This window comes from Schizophyllum commune, assembly GCF_000143185.2.
Source record: "Schizophyllum commune H4-8 unplaced genomic scaffold SCHCOscaffold_12, whole genome shotgun sequence".
Lineage (NCBI taxonomy): Eukaryota > Fungi > Basidiomycota > Agaricomycetes > Agaricales > Schizophyllaceae > Schizophyllum > Schizophyllum commune.
Genome location: NW_026089549.1, coordinates 1,184,230 through 1,199,256, shown reverse-complemented (window position 1 = coordinate 1,199,256; position 15,027 = coordinate 1,184,230). Strand labels below are relative to the sequence as shown.

Genomic DNA, 15,027 nt, shown 5'->3' with positions numbered 1-15,027 from the left:
GCGACTCCCCTCTTCGAAGGTGTGCTGCCATCGGGCACCGAGACCCTCTCGGTGCTCAGCCATCGGTCTTTCTCGTCTGCATATTCAGCATGATCACACGCGTACCTCTCTCATGCCCCGCAGCCAGTCGGCGCCCTCTGTCAGACGCTCGGCAAACGGGTCCGAGTCCATAGCGCATGCGGCCTCCAACGGTGCTTGGAGGGCTTTTGCGGTGCTGAGGGGCCTAGCTGCCTCGGTACTCTTGCGTGCGTCTGGATGGAGGACTCAGCCATTGTGAGCTTGGGCCCCGGCTGGTTTATGGTAATCGTGGAGGGCGCGGGTGGCATGCCTGGTTACAGTGAAGAGTCAAGGGAAACCAAGGAACCTTGGGCTGCTTTTAGCACGGACTTGGGGGGACGTCGAACTCGAGCAATGGCCGGCGAAATATCTCTATGGCAGTGCACGCCGACAATGCTCGGTGTGTGCATAGCTGGCGGACGAGCTTTGGGCGCTTTGCGTCGAGTTTCTGGAGTCTATCCTCTGCATATGCAGATCACAATTGTTATATTGTCCATACATTTTTTTCGGTATGACGAGCTTTTGGAATCACAGTTTGTGGCACCGCTCCGACATCCGCTATGCTCTGGCCACCTGAACACCTCCTTCTGGCCTTCTAGCCGCCTTGATTCCGCAAATAGGCGCCAACTCTGCCTCGATTTTTCCACGAGGCGCCTTGTATATAAGCCCCTCAAGGTGGAAAGCACTTCTCCCCCAACGCTCGTCCGCCGGCGACTGCCACGCTCGATCCACACAGGATCTCCGTGTCCTCTTTCTCGAGCTCAACCCTGCCTGATCGCCCCGCGATGGGTGGGCCTGTGCAGGGCGGCGCGCACTCCTCGAGGTGCGCGGCGACGCTGCCGTTGACTTCGAATATTCCGCCTTCCCCTCGAACGGTCTGCCGCCACGAGCAACGTTGGACACCGGGACTCATCTCTCGGTGTCTGACCATCAAGCCCCGAGACTGACCCTCTCGGGCGCTCCGCCGTCGGTCTTTCTCGTCTGCATGGTACACGGCTGAGTTACCCCGCGCTCCTTCATCATCATGTTGCGTCGTGACTGTCTGTCAGAACTTGAAGCGCGGCGAACGGACCAGTCCTCAGCGCATGCAACCTCCTTGGAGGGCTCTCGCGGTACCGGGGGCTCTGGCAGTGACAGGGCCACCTCGGTACCCTTGCGTGCGCGTGGATGCATGCAGGACGTCGTCGCGTCTGGCCATCTGGCAGTCCCAGCGCTGCCTAAAAGCGGAGGGCGCGGGTGTAATGCCTGATACAGCGAGTCAAGGGGAACCAGAGACCATGGGCTGCTCGCGGCGTGGATTTGTGGGGAGGTGGACATCGAGCAGCGGTTGGCGAAATATTCATATGGTAGTGCACGTTGACAACAGACGGTCGTGTATAGACACGCTGCTGGACGAGCCTCGGGCGCCATGCGTCGAATTTTTGGATCCTCATCGCTGCATCTGCAGGTCACAATTGTTATTTGTACACATACTCTTCTTGACGTATCGTTGTTATCCACCTAGTACTTCATACCATGCGCGCACCGCCGCTGACTTGCAGCGTCTGCCCCGTCAGCCACTGCGAGTGAGGGCTCGCCAGCAGCAGAACCGCGCCCACGACATCCTCGGGGTACCCGGGGCGGTTCAGCGGACTCCAGCTCCCAGTAATCTTGTCGATCTCCTCCGCGGACATCTTGTCGCCGCCTGGGAAGTACTTCCCTGCCGCCTCGACTATTGAATGCATTCGTTAGCCGAGCCACTTGATGATCTCGGAGGGTGTATCCCTTCAAGGTAGGCGAACCACTCACCGTACATGTCCGTCTTGATGCCACCGGGAGCGACAGCGTTGACCGTGATCTTGCGCGGGCCGAAATCCCATGCGAGGGCGCGGGTGGCGCCCTGCACAGCAGCCTTCGACGCTGCGTAGAGGGCATGCTCCGGACGACCCTACGCAATATTAGACATTGCCCGAAGGGCAAGCAAGACCTCGACCTACCATATGCGCTGCGATAGACGACATGAGGATGAGGCGACCCTCGTCCTGCAAGTGCTTGTAGGCCTGCTGCGCCACGAACAGCTGGCTGTACACATTCGTGGCGAACACCTTTAAACTCAGAAAGTGAGAAACACAATTCCCACTTCAAACAACCCGCACTCCCACCCACCTTGTCCATCTCCTCCCTCGTGAAGTCATCTGGCCTCGACCACGCCTCAATCCCCGCATTCGAGAAAACGATATCGATACGCCCCAGCTTCTGTATCGCCTCCGTGAAGAGCCTCTCGATCTCCTGCGGGTTCGTCACGTCCGCCTGAATGACCTCGGCGCGCACGCCGAGGGCGCGCGCCTTCGTAGCAACCTCCTCTGCGGGGCCCTTGGACTTGACGTAGTTAACCACGACGTCCGCGCCGGCCTCGGCGAGCCCGAGAGCTGCGCTGGCGCCGATGCCGCGAGACGAGCCGGTCACTGGGACCTCAGTTGAGTCATAGATGTATTATCGACGTCTAAGTATGAAGACATACCGAGAGCGACTTTGCCGGAGAGGAATGTGCCGCCTGACATACTGGATTGTGGGGAAGCCTTGAGTCTATGTTAGAGCTGAAGCTGGATGCTGGTCTTCGAGCTGCGTCTGTGCCATATATATAGACTTCGTCCAGAACTTGGATTATGGCCATGGGCGTTGCGTGACGGGTTGAGTCCAGCCGGTGGTGGGTCATGCGCTCATCGATTTCTCTTGTCGAATTGTCCCGATAACGTCGTTTGTCTCTACTCATGAATGCGCAAAGCTGTGGGCAGTGGGAGACGAGTCGAAGAAGTCAAGGGAAGTCGTACCGTCAAGCCCAGCGCAGCAGGCAGAGGAACGGTAGTTCGGTCATCGATGTGACGAGGCCTCACACACCAGCGAGTTCCCTTGAGCGAATCTACTTGCGCATTGTTCACACCTATGGTACAGTAGAGTCATCTGTATGCGGCTAAACATGACGGACTCACCTCACGAACATGATATGGTCAGCAACTTACCGTCTCATCCTTACACCGCGCCCCAAACGCCGCACACCTTTGTGGAGCACACCCACGAGTACGAAGGGCGTAGTTATACAACAAGTGCGATCTATATACGAGCAAGGAAACAGACATGCAACGAGATATATATGTAGGAATAAAGACGACTATCGACACTGGAACGCATATCATAAATCTTCACCATCCGCGCCTGAATTTCTGTCATCGTCGTCCGACAGCAGCGAGTCGCGTCTTCGTTGTGGGGGAAACAGGAGGGACCGACGGACGTCCTCAGAGTCTTCTTTTCCAGAATCGTCTGTCTCCTCGGACGATGGTCTAGGGCCGCCGTGAGCACGATGAAGGGAAATTGACATGCGAGATACTTACACAAGACTGGATCGTGTCCGCTTTCGATTGCCAGGAGAGGAGAGCTTGCGAGCAGACTCGGGGCTCCGCGACCGCTTCTCGTGTTGTTTCATGGGCGTCAAGATCTTCACATGCCGGGATATTGGATGCTCGTCGCCCACGACATTGCCTATCGGCTGACTGCTGTGTTTGTCAGTATCGATGTCTCATAGACCGGTGCAAGACCTACAGTATCTGGGATTTGGTGGGAGTCGTCCGACCGGCATCTACTATTGGTGTCCTGGTCAAAGGGTTAGTCATGCGCGACATTGCGATGAACTTGTCTACACTTACGTCCGTGAGGGCACCAAGGTGCTGCCGCTCGCCATTGATCTAGCCGCAGATTAGTACGACAATCCCCACACGCATGCAGTCACTACTCACGTCTTCGAACTCGACGCCACAATGACCGCTTCCGGCGGGTCGACTTCCACAAACTCATACAGCTTGAGCATTTCTTCATCGAGGTATGCGCCCCGGTTGATATCGGGCAGCCGCTTCGAATACGTCTTCTTGAATCGCGCCTGGAACTTGTCGAGGGCCTTGTCGATGGTGGGGTCGTCGGTGGTGCCATTCTCCCTGACATGCGTCAGGAGCAGGTCAAGCTGGATGATCATCCTATCGTCGAGGTCGGCGGGGAGCTTGAGGTGCTGGAGGAGTTGCGCTAGAGCCTTGTGATCTTCCTCTGCGCAGCGCGTAAGTAAGGGATCAGCCATGGTTGTGAAAGCAGACACTCACCAGACCGCTCGGAGTCGTACAGGGTCATGATGATGTCCAGCGCAAGCTCAACGTGCGGGTTCTTGGTCGTCGTATGTTGAATAGCACTGCGCAAGACACAATGGTTAGCCTAACGCCTGAAAGCCTCAAAGAAGCCACATACCCCTCCATCAACTGCTCCGGATCCGTCCAATGCACGAACAACATCCCAAACTGCTGCGGCGTCACCATATCCTGCTCTCCCTCAAGCTCTTCATACGCCCTCGCAATCAGGTTGAACGCCATGTTGAAGACCTTCTGCATCCTCAACTGGTTCTCCGCCGACGAGTAGCAGTAGACCGGGAAAAAGTACGAAAGGCACTGCCTCAACTCCAAGTTGCCCGCCGTCGCTGGCGACACGTAGGCCATCAGCAAGCTCGTCAGGACCTTCTCGTCGTAGACGAGCCCGGCGAGGAGGAGCTTGGACAACCCGATACAGAGCGTCGCCTGGATTTGGTGCGAGTCTTCGTTCTGAAGCGTGTGGAGGAGATAGGTGATGACTTGCGGGGTCTGGAGAGTTCATTGGCTACGGGCGAATTGAGAGGGAAATGGGTGACATACGATATCATTGGGTTTGCCGAAGAACTCCTGGTCGTACATGATGAGGATATCGAGCACGATTTGGAGGACCTTCAACTTGAGCTCTTCTGGTGCAGCCTGAACCTGGCTAAGGAAGAGCTGGAACGAGTTGACAGCCATGTTCTGATGGTTTCGGCATCAATAAGCGTGTCTATGATTCATGTGTAAGGACCATACCTTGGCAATAAGACAGCAAAGCCCTAATGCCACCAAGCCTTTCTCTCTCATGACCAGCTCCTTGCGCTTGACGGCGGGAATGATGAGGTCCGCGAGGATACCCTCGAGCGTGGAGTTGTCCTCAAAGCTCTGCGAGAGAAGATTAGCATCCAGTGCAAGAGCCGTAGCAGAGACCCAGGCCGGCGGGAGCCACTGCGCTCACCCCATTGATGCGCTCAAGCATCCCGATGCACAGAATCAAGCATCGCATATCCGTCACATCGGCCTGCATGCGCTCCTCAACTGTCATCTCATCGCGACCCTTCCGTCTGACAGAGCGGTCGCGGCTCCGGATGGCAGACAGCGTCGTCGTGTCACCCTCGCTTTGGCTCATCTAAACGATTTCGTCAGCTCAAGGTCGGTCAGTCTACGGTGACGAGTAGACTAACCGTCGAGTTGGGATCCCCTTCGATGCCACCGTCCTCGTCTCGGAGGTCAATGACGATCTCGACGACGATGCGGATGAGGTCACGCTCGCTGTCCATGATGACCAGCATTACGTCCAAGCAGTGGTTGATGAGACCAGGCGGCAATTGCGGATGCGCAAGCATATCCTCTGCAGTTGGCCGTCAGCATCATCTGCCTAACCTCGAACGAAGGAAGACCACTCACTGACAACCGAGAACACCTTCCGCCGTCCAATCTCATCCATGTAGTCCAGCTTCTTCGAGATCCTCAACAGCTCAGCTAAGATAACCTCCGCCTTCGCAATCTCCTCCTCGAGCTCCTCCTCCTCCTCCTCGCTAATCCCGCTCCCCGCCGCCATCTCCGCCCCCTGTATCCGCTGCAGCATCGCGTTGTACCGCTCCTGCAGCAAGAACGCGAACGCGGTCACCACGGGCACGCTCGCCGACTCCATCAGGTCTGCCTTCTCGTTCGCTGCGCACTCCTCGATGAAGATGCGCGCGAGCACGGCGGACTCGGGCGTGAGGTCGAGCCAGTAGCGCTCCTCGAAGATGAAGACCTCGGTGTATTGCGGCTTGGTGACCAATACGGAGAGCACCGCGTCCGTCGCGACGGCCTCGCCGAGCCCGACGACGTCGAAGAGGCAGAGGAAGCGGATGAAAGCGTGCATGATGCCCCCTTCGTCGCCGCGCCACTGAATGGGGGCCGCGGCTGGCCCCTCGCCGTCCTCGGCATTGAGCATACGCTCGAACCAGCCGGTGACCATCTTCGCGGCGGCCATGCGCACGCCGGGCTCACGGTCGCCCAAGCCGTTCTTCACGACTTCTTCGCGCTGCGCAATCGTGAGCAGTCGCGGGTGGCTCAGCTTGCCCGCCATGACTGTGGAGAACACGAGTTTACGTGTCAACGCGTCAACGTCGCGTGAGCGGGCGAGGATCGCGGGGGTGGATTCATTGAGGAGGGGCACATTGAGGAGGGCAGCGCGGCGGACCTCGGGGGCGGGATCGGTGGTCAGGACCTCGATCAGGGTTTGGAGAATGGTGGGTTCGCCGTCAGGGAGATCGTCGGCGTCGTCTGTGCCGATGAGTTTGGCGAGGGCGATGGTGGCTTGGACGCGGACGGGGGTCTCTTTGTCATAAACGCGGGCTAGGAGGCCAGAGCGTAGTTTGGTGTACATGTCCTCACTGTGTGCATTGGTGAGCGAACAGAATGAGAACATCAGGACAGCACGCACTCGAGTTCCCCCAGATGTGCTATGAGTTCCGATACGATTTGCACGACGCGCCATCGGGTAACCTTGTTCTTCGCGTTGAAGCCCATAAGTAGCCAGTTGAGCAGTCGGACAATAAAGCGCGCGCTGATGCCACTCTCTTCCGTGTCTAGAAGGGGGATTAGAGGGGGCTTAGTCGCGAGCTTCGTTACACACCCTTCTCATTTAGAAACTTCATGTATCTTGAAGTCTCAGTCAACACATGTATTCGGTCAGCGGCAGGCTCACTCACGATCCGACAAACTTAACCACCCTCTCAGCTGCTGGGGGGCCCTTCTTGATCTCCACCACCCGGCTCGCCATGTCGATAAACGCGTCCGTGAACGCGCGCTCCCCCACTAATTTCACAGCCTGTCCATTCTTCGCCTGCTCCGTGACTTTGGCGACCTGCTCGTGGAGTTTGTGTAGCTGTACGCAGTTCTTCTTGTGGTTCGCCACCGTATTCTGCGCCTGGTCGAAGATGGAGGACATCAATCCCTGCAGTCCCCCGAGGACATCTGTGTCGGACTGGCGAGGCATGATATAAGGCGGATTCTTTCGATAGATTTTCGCGTAAAAAGAGTCGTCAGGGACTGGGGAGTATGTGTGTGAGGTCCGCCTAGAGGAAGGGAGAGGGGAGCATAGCCAGTGATGATGATGGTGGATAGTCAACGAACGTTGACACGAGCGGGGAATTACACGCGCGTCACTCACGTGACCACGTCACAGACGCCGGTCCGGCGGCCGTACTCGTTCCCCAGTCTTGCTCTCTCCTTTCGTCCGACCGCGATGGAGATCCCAAACTTGGCGAGAATTGCAGCGCCTATGGTCAACCAGTCTGACTTACCGTTTCGGATGCTCGTCAGGAAATATGGCGCGACAGCAACGTACACTCAGATGCTCAATCCTGACAAGATTCTGAATGATCGTGACTACTTGGAGTTCCACCAGAGGGACCTTGAACTGGCTTCGAATGCACCCGACGGGTCTCCCACCATCGTCCAAGTATGCGGGAATGACACAGAACTGGTAGTACAGGCAGCCAAGCGTGTACAGACCTTGTGTCAAGGGATCGGTGTGTACCCGCACTCGTCTCAATCAACTTCAGTCTGATCTTTTATAAGACCTTAACTTGGGCTGTCCTCAAGACGCTGCAAGGGAAGGGCACTATGGCGCCTACCTCCTCGGTCAGAAGGATTGGCCCCTCGTCAACGATATCGGTACCTAGACCTCCCCGACCCTCCAAATCCATTCTGACATTACCCTACTCCAGTATCCTCGTTATCCTACTCCCTCACCATCCCCGTCTCTGCCAAACTCCGACTTTGTCAGCCCTCCATCAAAACACTCGCATTTGCCACCGCTCTGGAGGCCTCTGGCGCCTCCTGGGTTACCCTTCATCCTCGCACCGTCTCCGCTAGGCGCAGAAGACAAGGTGCTGCCGATCTCGAGGTCGTCAGAGCCTTAAAGTCTGCGCTTACTGTTCCCGTCGTCTCAAATGGCAATGTTCGTCATTGGGACGACGTCCCGAAGAACCTTGCGCTTACAGGCGCGGATGGGGTCATGGTGGGGGAGACGCTGCTTGGGAATCCTTGGTCAGTGCTCCAGATTCGGGCGTTCAGTAAGCGTGCTTTGACGCATGCTTCAAAAGCATCTTCGCGGAGATCTTGCCTGACCCGGTCGCCATATCCTGCGAGTATCTGGATCTCTGTCGATCATATCCGGGTACAGCAACTTTGACGACGATCAAGCTGCATATCAAGCACTTCATCGACTTTCAGTGGTATGCCTCTTCTTATGTTAACACTCTCAGCCATTCTGACCGCCTTCAGTGCGAGGCGACCATGGTTCAACAAGTTCCGCAATGCCCTGGCCGAATGCGCCGACCTTGACGACATTGAACACCTAATACGGGTCAAAGTCCAACGCTGGCGAGGTCGAAGTCCATACAACAACGATGAAGACGATGTTCCACCCCTTACAGACGAAGGGTTCCCTTGTACCGCAACGCAAGACCCTATCATACACGAATATCCGTGAACGACACCCCCTTGAACATCCCCGCCATAGGCATTCTCCTCCGATCCCCAGGGTTCTCCATCATCGCTTTCGCCTCCCTCGCATACCGACTATCCTCCCCAAACTCTGCCCTCCTACTCTCATACATGACCCCCGCCCAATACTTCGCGCTCTCCCAGTCCGAAAATGCCGCGCAGCAATTCACCGCCTCCGTCGCGAAGTCGTCCGCGTCGGCGTGGTACCCCTCCTCGCGCATCATGCGGATGGCACTGGCTACCTCTGATACCGCCAGCCGTGGGTCGTCCTGCATCGTCGGCAGCGCGCGCCAGATGCGCGCTAGCATGTTCCGCCTGTGGTCGCTCTTCGCCACTTCTTCGTCGCTCGCTCCGCACACAGCACACATGCACACGAAGCGATAATCCTCCTCTAGCCACGCCCTCCGCGCGGCCCGACTCGAGCCATAGATGTTTCGATTCATCAGATACGACACGCAGATCTCCTCGCCCGCCTCAATGCGTCTCAACGCGAAGATGCGCTGCCGCTTGCTCTCCGCATGCCACGAGTAACGCGCGTTCGGAACGCATGAGTGGTTGAAGCGCGCCGCGGTGACGCAGATGCCGGCGCCAGAGAACGCGTTCGTCTGCCATATGCCCACAAAGCAGTGGTAGGGGTCGCCGGCGCGGGAGTTCTTGAGGGTGAGGAGGCGGGCAACTTCGGCGGGAGAAAGGCGCTCAACGAGGGCGAGGATGATTTCGGCCGAGAGGGGGCCGTCTTCTTTGTAAGATGCGGGGCTAGGGAGCAGGGGTTCCTCGGCGAGGAGGAGGGTGCCGCGCTCGATGGGCTTGCGCGCGAAGGCGCCTTTGCCGCCGTGGGTGTCTTCCTTGACTGCGAAAAATTCATTGTCCTCTTCGGTATTGCTGGACATGGAGACCTCGTCGCGGATGTGTGCATTCTCGAGGGAAGATGTGATTTCATCCCCTTCCCGGTCGTTTTCTAGTGCTTCTAGTTCGGCCCTTTCCTTTTCAGCCTCGACCTGTGAACCGCCTCCCACTACCCATTGATCCAATGCTGCGTATGCGATGATCAGGGACTTCCGACTGAGACGGTCGTTTTGGTGAGTCCTTACCTTCTCTTGAAACCTTGCCCTGTCGCTGACCCTTCCTTGCTTGATATAGCCGCCAGCGTGCCTTCTGTTTGTGCACTGTAGTAACTCCTTTGACCTCTATGACAGCTGCTGCATCGTCCTCGGCTTCCCTCCACCTACATGAATAGTGAGCGAGGCATTCATCTCGTCTATCAACACAACTCACAATTGAAGGTTTAAATTCACTTGCGCTCGATTGAGAGTATGAATGTAGTTTTCCTTGTCGTTCGACGCAGCATAACTGTAGAGCAACTTGGCGACGTCGTAGTCTTCGGCCAAGAACGCGTCGTTTCCCTGTGATCACAAGCGTCAACTACAACGGAACGCTCGGGCGCTTAACGCAAGCGCTGGATCCAAGCACACCTTTCTTTTGATCAGGTCGTAGCCGTCTGCAGGAGATTGTCCTCTTTTCTGCGAGGCACCTGTGATCAGCGCCGAAATTCAACGACGCTGCTTGAGTTTATCTCACCACCATCTGAAAGTTCACTATAGGTTGTGGACGAAGCCAAGCTCCGATTCGAACCTGCGCCACGGAATCGGCGATGTCACGTCGACTGTACTAGGTCACGAATGCGTGACCGTTCGGATTGCCGTAAGTTCCTTGTCTTCTAGTCGCACGGAGCGCGTTGCGTCTGACCGCCATCTTGATCGCGTCGCAGCCATGGACGAATGTGAGTTACCTTTGACTGGTCTTGCGATACGGTCGTTTACAGGAAGCACCGTGCAGTGTCAGAAGTTGCCGAATCAGCAGGGTCTTTGAACTGTGAGCGCCTCGTCACGTAACCTCGGCGTGCAGACTTACCTTGGACAGACGCTGCGTCTAACGAGGTGACGCTGTCCGTCATGATTAGCAATGCGGCCGCCACCCTGAATCGCGCTTTTGTAAATCGAGCGCGCGCGATGGGATTATGCCCCAAGCCCACTTCGCTGCTGGGCAGGATCTATGCTTACTGGAACGGGCCCGCGCCATGTACTATCCGGGACGTCCTCGCAACAGTTCTGTGCATTATCGGCAAGAAGGTTGGCGTTGTGCTATATGGGCTTTGTCTCGTGCTATACTGCCTGATCTGTACCCCCTTCTACGTGGTGATGCTGCTATTCGAAGGCCTGAAGTACTGTGAGTGCTGATGATCTTGTGGGGAGCGACATCTTTCTCAGGTTGTCAACAGGTGCAAAGTCTAAATACGTGCAGATTTTTCTTGGTATCATTGCGGCTTATTTCCTGGCTCGCGCTGTGCTTCGCCTGCTCTGGAGGATCATAGTCGCTGCTGCCCGCTGCGCGCTGATCATTGGACTCGTCCTAAGTCCCGTCATTGCGCTAGCTATCCTCAATCCAGCTGCTGCAACTGGTATGTGTAAACTGTCACTGCATGCTTGACCTTCTTATATGAGGTGTTGGCTGACGACGATATACATTACGGTAGCTTCGGGAGCTGGAATTGGAAAAATCATCGCCCAGGCTTCTCCGGAGCTTATCGCGGCTGGTGCGTGACGTGGCTGAAGACAGAGAGCGTCTATGATTGACTCTTTCTCGACCATATTCTGCTATCGCTACTACAGCTGTCGGTGTCGCTCTCACGCCTTTTCTGGGTCCTCTCGTACTAAGCGCTGCTGGATTCACGTCCAGTGGTGTTGCCGCAGGTAGGATTGTCGCGAATATGCGTCAATATTGACTGGCTGACCTGCCCTTCTCCACTAGGTAGTATGGCTGCATGGGTGCACTCCATGATCGGCAATGTCTTGGCGGGTTCTTTCTTCGCGGGCGCGCAGGCCGCAGGTGCCACAGGTGCTATCCCTGCTATTGGGCTGGCCATTGCCGGGGGTGTTGGCGGTGTCACAGCCTTTGTAGCCGGCTTGTTCAGCTGAACAATCTCTCTCGTTTGCTCCTTCCCTCATGTACTTTCTGATATACGGCCCGCAAATGTCAGGAGTTGTATTATATACCACCAAGCTTAGGAGCCATCTTGATGACTGGGTGAGTCGCTTCTTTGTTCCCTTTTCGCATGATCCATCCGAAATCGACATCACGGTCTCTTGCCCAAGCTGCCTTGGAGCAGATCAAGGACCGTACGTCTGCCGCCGCTCGCAGCGCTCGGTCGCACCAACTAATTCAACCCTTGCTGGATTAGACCCTGTAATTGCCGGTACAGTCGGCAGCGTCGTTCTTACGCCCATCTTGGGTCCTGTCGTCCTATGCAGTACTTTTACAAAGTCTGGTAAAATGCCTGGATGAACAAACAAGACGCGGTAGCGTACTTCTGAGTTGCAATAGAGTTGTGGTTGATTCCGTTGAATGTAACGTGATCGTGAGAATTCTGAATATCTGCTTAAATCGATCCCCGATTGCGCTATTCCCTCACACCATCGCAGCAGATCCAAGGCCGCGAAGCTCGCCCCGCACAGGGCTCGCCCTCCCTCGCGAGCGGGCCAAGGTCTGAGTGACGCACCCCCGACGGCTCCAGCCGAGCCCGACCCTAGCTGTAACCAGCCGCGCGGCGTACCAGAAACGCCCCCAGCAACGGCCTTCATCCGTCTGCGACCCCACGGAGGGACAAGGGCGGAGGGGAACCCGAAGACATCCCTCCAAGCCGTCGATCCGGATCGAGTGGACGAGGGCCCCGGTGGCGCTGGGCTTGCAAGGCGCCGCGGTGCCCGGGCGCGCGACCGCCGATCTGCGCTTGTGCGATCCTCCGCCGAGCCCCTCGTGGGTCGCGGGCGTGCGGGGGACAGTATGGCGGCGCCTTGGGACTACCACTAGTTTCTTTGGTGCCGCCAACAGCCTGCCCCTCGCCGCGAAGGACTGCGAAAGTGCTGTGATGCCGCTTCTATAGCCGAGCTCAAGATGCATTCCGTCCTTTGGCTCCACACTCGTGCAGATCGGTGCGCGCCCTTGAGTGCAATTCGCGGCTCACTCCCTGCAGCAGCGCACTGGTATAGTCGCTGCGGTGTGCTCTATGTGCACCGCTATGCGTCTATACGCGCTGCGGCAAGTGAAACTCGATTCAGACTACTCTGGGTCTGCTGCCAATTTTTCTATACCCTCTCCGGCTTGCTGGAGTTCAGACACACGTCTTGCGGTAATGTGTATTGTACTAATGTAAATAGATAGACATGAACATCGTCTTGGTTTCGCCATTTTCGTGATCCGTACTAATCTATGCATACAAGGTCCGTCGACTTTCCTGTAATTGCTCAAGTTCATGCAGACCCCTCCCTATCCTTCCTATCTTCTTCCCCCGTCACCTCATCCACCTTCCTCCTCGACTCCGACTTCACCTCCGTGCTCGCATCCTTCAGGTCCTCCTTATTTATCCGCCGCCCGCGCCTGTCCCCCTCCCCCTTATCCAGCTCGCGTCTTTCCTCCTTGTCCAGCTCGCGCCTTTCCTCCTTGTCCAGTCTCTCCTTCTTGTCCAGCCTCTCCTCCTTATCCAGCCTCTCTGCCTTATCCATCGCCCTCCCCTCGGCCACCCCGCTCTCTTCCTCCACCTTCTTCCCCCCATTGACGGGCCGCCCCCTCTCATCCTCCACCACATCGTCCCACTTGTCCCGGTCATAGTCCTCCGCGATCTTGCTGATCTCGCGGCGGAGGCTGCGGGCTTCGGCGACGAGGTCGGCGTACCGCTCGATGTCGAGGCCGCGGGAGGCGTAGAGGGCTTCGCGCCGGGAGGAGATGGAGTGGTCGAGGACGGAGGTGTAGGAGACTTCGCGGCCTTGGTAGAGGAACCTGGGTTGGGTAATTAGTTTGGGGAGGAGGGGGTGAGAAGCAATGGAGAGAAGGGGTACGCACCACAGGTAACCGCAGATGACCGTTGACAATCCAGAGAGGTAGGTTATAGGCTCCATGATGTCCCTGAAAGCGCTTGAGCATCTGCGCCAGAAGTATAGGCTTGCTAAACACTCACCATCCATAGTCCCAAAACGTCAACCGCGCCACCGCGCCCCAATACACCACCAGCAGCCCGAAGCCCCCAAGCGCCATCCTTCTCGCCCCTCGGCGTGCGAGATGGTCGCACTCGCGCTTAATCTTGTCCATGTCCTTGAGCTGGGACTCGATGACGGTGAGGCGGCGGCGAAGGTAGCGCGTGCGGGAGGCGAAGGAGGGGACTTGGACGTCGATGACTTGTTCTTCCTGCGAGAGAGGAAGTCAGCATGGTACAGATCGTAGGGGCGCATAAGGGCAGCAGCCACCCACCGGACTATCCGGGTACACAATCACCACCGAGAACTTCGCCACCCGCGCCGCGTCGCGCATGAAGTCGGCCACGTCCGTCGAATCCGACCACTGCGAGATCTTCCCTGACGGCGATGTGCTGTGGAATTCTACGCGCGGCGGCGAGCTTCCGCCCTTTGGTGACGCTGTACCCGATTCGACGCGCATGAGCTCGCTCGCGATGAGGCGGCCGGCGTGCGAGAGCGGCTGCGAGGGGTGGAGGAGGAAGACGACGGGTGGTGCGTCGCGGGCGTGGGCGACGTTCGTGAGCGGGAGAATGAGCTTGAAGAGGTGGGAAGCGGTGGGGAGGAGTTTACCTGTATGGGGATATCAGACACGCGATTTGGGTGAATATATCAGGGAGCAAAGGGGAAACAGGTGAGGAGGTGGGGGGGTAGGGGGAGAGAAGAGACGTCACAGTGGTTCCGTCAGAGCGATACGCACCCTTGCCGTCTGCCGCGTCTTCCAGCGCAGCCTCCTCCTCGTTTGGATCCTGCGCCGCTGACCGTTTTCTCCAGCTTGCGTCTGGTGGTGCCTCGGAGAGAAACTGCGAGTGCTCAATCTTCGTGAGTTCCTGGGATGCCTGTGACGCGTAGCTTCGTCGTTGTCGACAAAGCATAGAAGAGAGGCAATGCATCGGGGAGAACCGAGGTAAAGGGGAAGGGCCAGAGGTCCGCGAAAGGAGCGCGCGACTAGTTATCGCGCGCGTCGACGTAGGTATTCGACGCGTTGTTCCTGTCTTGAAGACGTGCGTATAGAGACGCCAGCCAAGCGAGCCATTGCTACACCTCGAAAGAGAGGGGAGGCTCATACTCTAAGGTGATAGGATGAGGAGAAGGAGAAGCAGCCTACACATGCAGCCGTATGTCGCGCGATCTACACCTCCCGCCAGGCGCACTGCGCGTCGACGTCATTGACGTCAGGTCCCGACGCGTCGTCGCGTGTCGCACGCGCTCTGCTGGATTCCAATGATTTTCTGAATGAAAGAGGCAGTTGTGAGCAACGA

The 15,027-nt window shown here is 57.2% G+C and overlaps 9 protein-coding genes across 9 annotated transcripts; 4 read left to right on the top strand and 5 right to left on the bottom strand.

The window, feature by feature from the left end:
• Window positions 1-1,115: 1,115 nt before the first annotated feature.
• On the bottom strand, window positions 1,116-2,926 carry SCHCODRAFT_02641189 (NAD(P)-binding protein). Its single transcript, XM_003027574.2, has 5 exons — window positions 2,558-2,926; window positions 2,203-2,501; window positions 2,034-2,141; window positions 1,846-1,984; window positions 1,116-1,768 (listed from the first exon to the last, which is right to left on the bottom strand). The coding sequence occupies exons 1-5, from the start codon at window positions 2,595-2,597 to the stop codon at window positions 1,566-1,568; spliced, it is 789 nt and encodes a 262-aa protein (XP_003027620.1). The 5' UTR covers window positions 2,598-2,926; the 3' UTR covers window positions 1,116-1,565.
• A 300-nt stretch (window positions 2,927-3,226) lies between these two features.
• SCHCODRAFT_02516068 (uncharacterized protein) lies at window positions 3,227-3,772 on the bottom strand (the record flags this gene model as incomplete). The annotated part of the gene is made up of 4 exons (XM_050343345.1): window positions 3,227-3,374; window positions 3,426-3,584; window positions 3,634-3,684; window positions 3,738-3,772. 4 exons carry the CDS (start codon window positions 3,770-3,772, stop codon window positions 3,227-3,229), a joined length of 393 nt encoding a protein of 130 aa, XP_050198011.1.
• A 433-nt stretch (window positions 3,773-4,205) lies between these two features.
• SCHCODRAFT_060997 (uncharacterized protein) lies at window positions 4,206-7,188 on the bottom strand (the record flags this gene model as incomplete). Its single annotated transcript, XM_003027573.1, is given in 10 exon segments — window positions 4,206-4,709; window positions 4,761-4,901; window positions 4,956-5,084; window positions 5,158-5,328; window positions 5,372-5,550; window positions 5,607-6,077; window positions 6,144-6,583; window positions 6,634-6,778; window positions 6,826-6,892; window positions 6,910-7,188. 10 exon segments carry the CDS (start codon window positions 7,186-7,188, stop codon window positions 4,206-4,208), a joined length of 2,526 nt encoding a protein of 841 aa, XP_003027619.1.
• A 249-nt stretch (window positions 7,189-7,437) lies between these two features.
• SCHCODRAFT_02517179 (FMN-linked oxidoreductase) lies at window positions 7,438-8,388 on the top strand (the record flags this gene model as incomplete). The annotated part of the gene is made up of 3 exons (XM_003027828.1): window positions 7,438-7,723; window positions 7,773-7,868; window positions 7,922-8,388. 3 exons carry the CDS (start codon window positions 7,438-7,440, stop codon window positions 8,386-8,388), a joined length of 849 nt encoding a protein of 282 aa, XP_003027874.1.
• Window positions 8,220-9,883, bottom strand: SCHCODRAFT_02641182 (SET domain-containing protein). Its single transcript, XM_003027572.2, has 4 exons — window positions 9,843-9,883; window positions 8,481-9,781; window positions 8,300-8,431; window positions 8,220-8,243 (listed from the first exon to the last, which is right to left on the bottom strand). The coding sequence occupies exon 2, from the start codon at window positions 9,590-9,592 to the stop codon at window positions 8,669-8,671; it is 924 nt and encodes a 307-aa protein (XP_003027618.2). The 5' UTR covers window positions 9,593-9,781; window positions 9,843-9,883; the 3' UTR covers window positions 8,220-8,243; window positions 8,300-8,431; window positions 8,481-8,668.
• Window positions 9,884-10,436: 553 nt separating this feature from the next.
• Window positions 10,437-11,783, top strand: SCHCODRAFT_02641173 (uncharacterized protein). Its single transcript, XM_003027827.3, has 7 exons — window positions 10,437-10,482; window positions 10,539-10,574; window positions 10,623-10,928; window positions 10,981-11,160; window positions 11,236-11,295; window positions 11,372-11,452; window positions 11,511-11,783. The coding sequence occupies exons 1-7, from the start codon at window positions 10,473-10,475 to the stop codon at window positions 11,675-11,677; spliced, it is 840 nt and encodes a 279-aa protein (XP_003027873.1). The 5' UTR covers window positions 10,437-10,472; the 3' UTR covers window positions 11,678-11,783.
• A 31-nt stretch (window positions 11,784-11,814) lies between these two features.
• On the top strand, window positions 11,815-12,956 carry SCHCODRAFT_02693022 (uncharacterized protein; the record flags this gene model as incomplete). Its single annotated transcript, XM_003027826.3, has 4 exons — window positions 11,815-11,878; window positions 11,941-12,027; window positions 12,084-12,111; window positions 12,185-12,956. 4 exons carry the CDS (start codon window positions 11,815-11,817, stop codon window positions 12,567-12,569), a joined length of 564 nt encoding a protein of 187 aa, XP_003027872.1. The 3' UTR covers window positions 12,570-12,956.
• On the top strand, window positions 12,533-12,956 carry SCHCODRAFT_02641171 (uncharacterized protein; the record flags this gene model as incomplete). Its single annotated transcript, XM_050346192.1, has 1 exon — window positions 12,533-12,956. A coding segment is annotated over exon 1 (263 nt), but the record flags the coding sequence as incomplete, so codon positions are not given.
• SCHCODRAFT_02641168 (uncharacterized protein) lies at window positions 12,882-14,946 on the bottom strand. The gene is made up of 5 exons (XM_003027571.2): window positions 14,466-14,946; window positions 14,004-14,338; window positions 13,714-13,940; window positions 13,599-13,661; window positions 12,882-13,535 (listed from the first exon to the last, which is right to left on the bottom strand). Exons 1-5 carry the CDS (start codon window positions 14,656-14,658, stop codon window positions 13,010-13,012), a joined length of 1,344 nt encoding a protein of 447 aa, XP_003027617.1. The 5' UTR covers window positions 14,659-14,946; the 3' UTR covers window positions 12,882-13,009.
• Between the last annotated feature and the right edge of the window lie 81 nt (window positions 14,947-15,027).

What these genes read in the sequence shown, in the direction of transcription:
- SCHCODRAFT_02641189 (XM_003027574.2), bottom strand. Translation starts at nt 2,597, where the DNA reads ATGTCAGGCGGCACATTCCTCTCCGGCAAAGTCGCTCTCG. An exon ending in CGAGGGAGGAGATGGACAAG is followed by an intron (nt 2,142 to 2,202) that starts GTGGGTGGGAGT and finishes CTGAGTTTAAAG; the next exon opens with GTGTTCGCCACGAATGTGTA. An exon ending in CATCAAGACGGACATGTACG is followed by an intron (nt 1,769 to 1,845) that starts GTGAGTGGTTCG and finishes TGCATTCAATAG; the next exon opens with TCGAGGCGGCAGGGAAGTAC.
- SCHCODRAFT_02641182 (XM_003027572.2), bottom strand. Translation starts at nt 9,592, where the DNA reads ATGTCCAGCAATACCGAAGAGGACAATGAATTTTTCGCAGTCAAGGAA.
- SCHCODRAFT_02641173 (XM_003027827.3), top strand. An exon ending in ATCAGCAGGGTCTTTGAACT is followed by an intron (nt 10,575 to 10,622) that starts GTGAGCGCCTCG and finishes TACCTTGGACAG; the next exon opens with ACGCTGCGTCTAACGAGGTG. An exon ending in ATTCGAAGGCCTGAAGTACT is followed by an intron (nt 10,929 to 10,980) that starts GTGAGTGCTGAT and finishes GGTTGTCAACAG; the next exon opens with GTGCAAAGTCTAAATACGTG.
- SCHCODRAFT_02641168 (XM_003027571.2), bottom strand. Translation starts at nt 14,658, where the DNA reads ATGCATTGCCTCTCTTCTATGCTTTGTCGACAACGACGAAGCTACGCG. An exon ending in TTGTGTACCCGGATAGTCCG is followed by an intron (nt 13,941 to 14,003) that starts GTGGGTGGCTGC and finishes CCTCTCTCGCAG; the next exon opens with GAAGAACAAGTCATCGACGT. An exon ending in GTCATCTGCGGTTACCTGTG is followed by an intron (nt 13,536 to 13,598) that starts GTGCGTACCCCT and finishes TACCCAACCCAG; the next exon opens with GTTCCTCTACCAAGGCCGCG.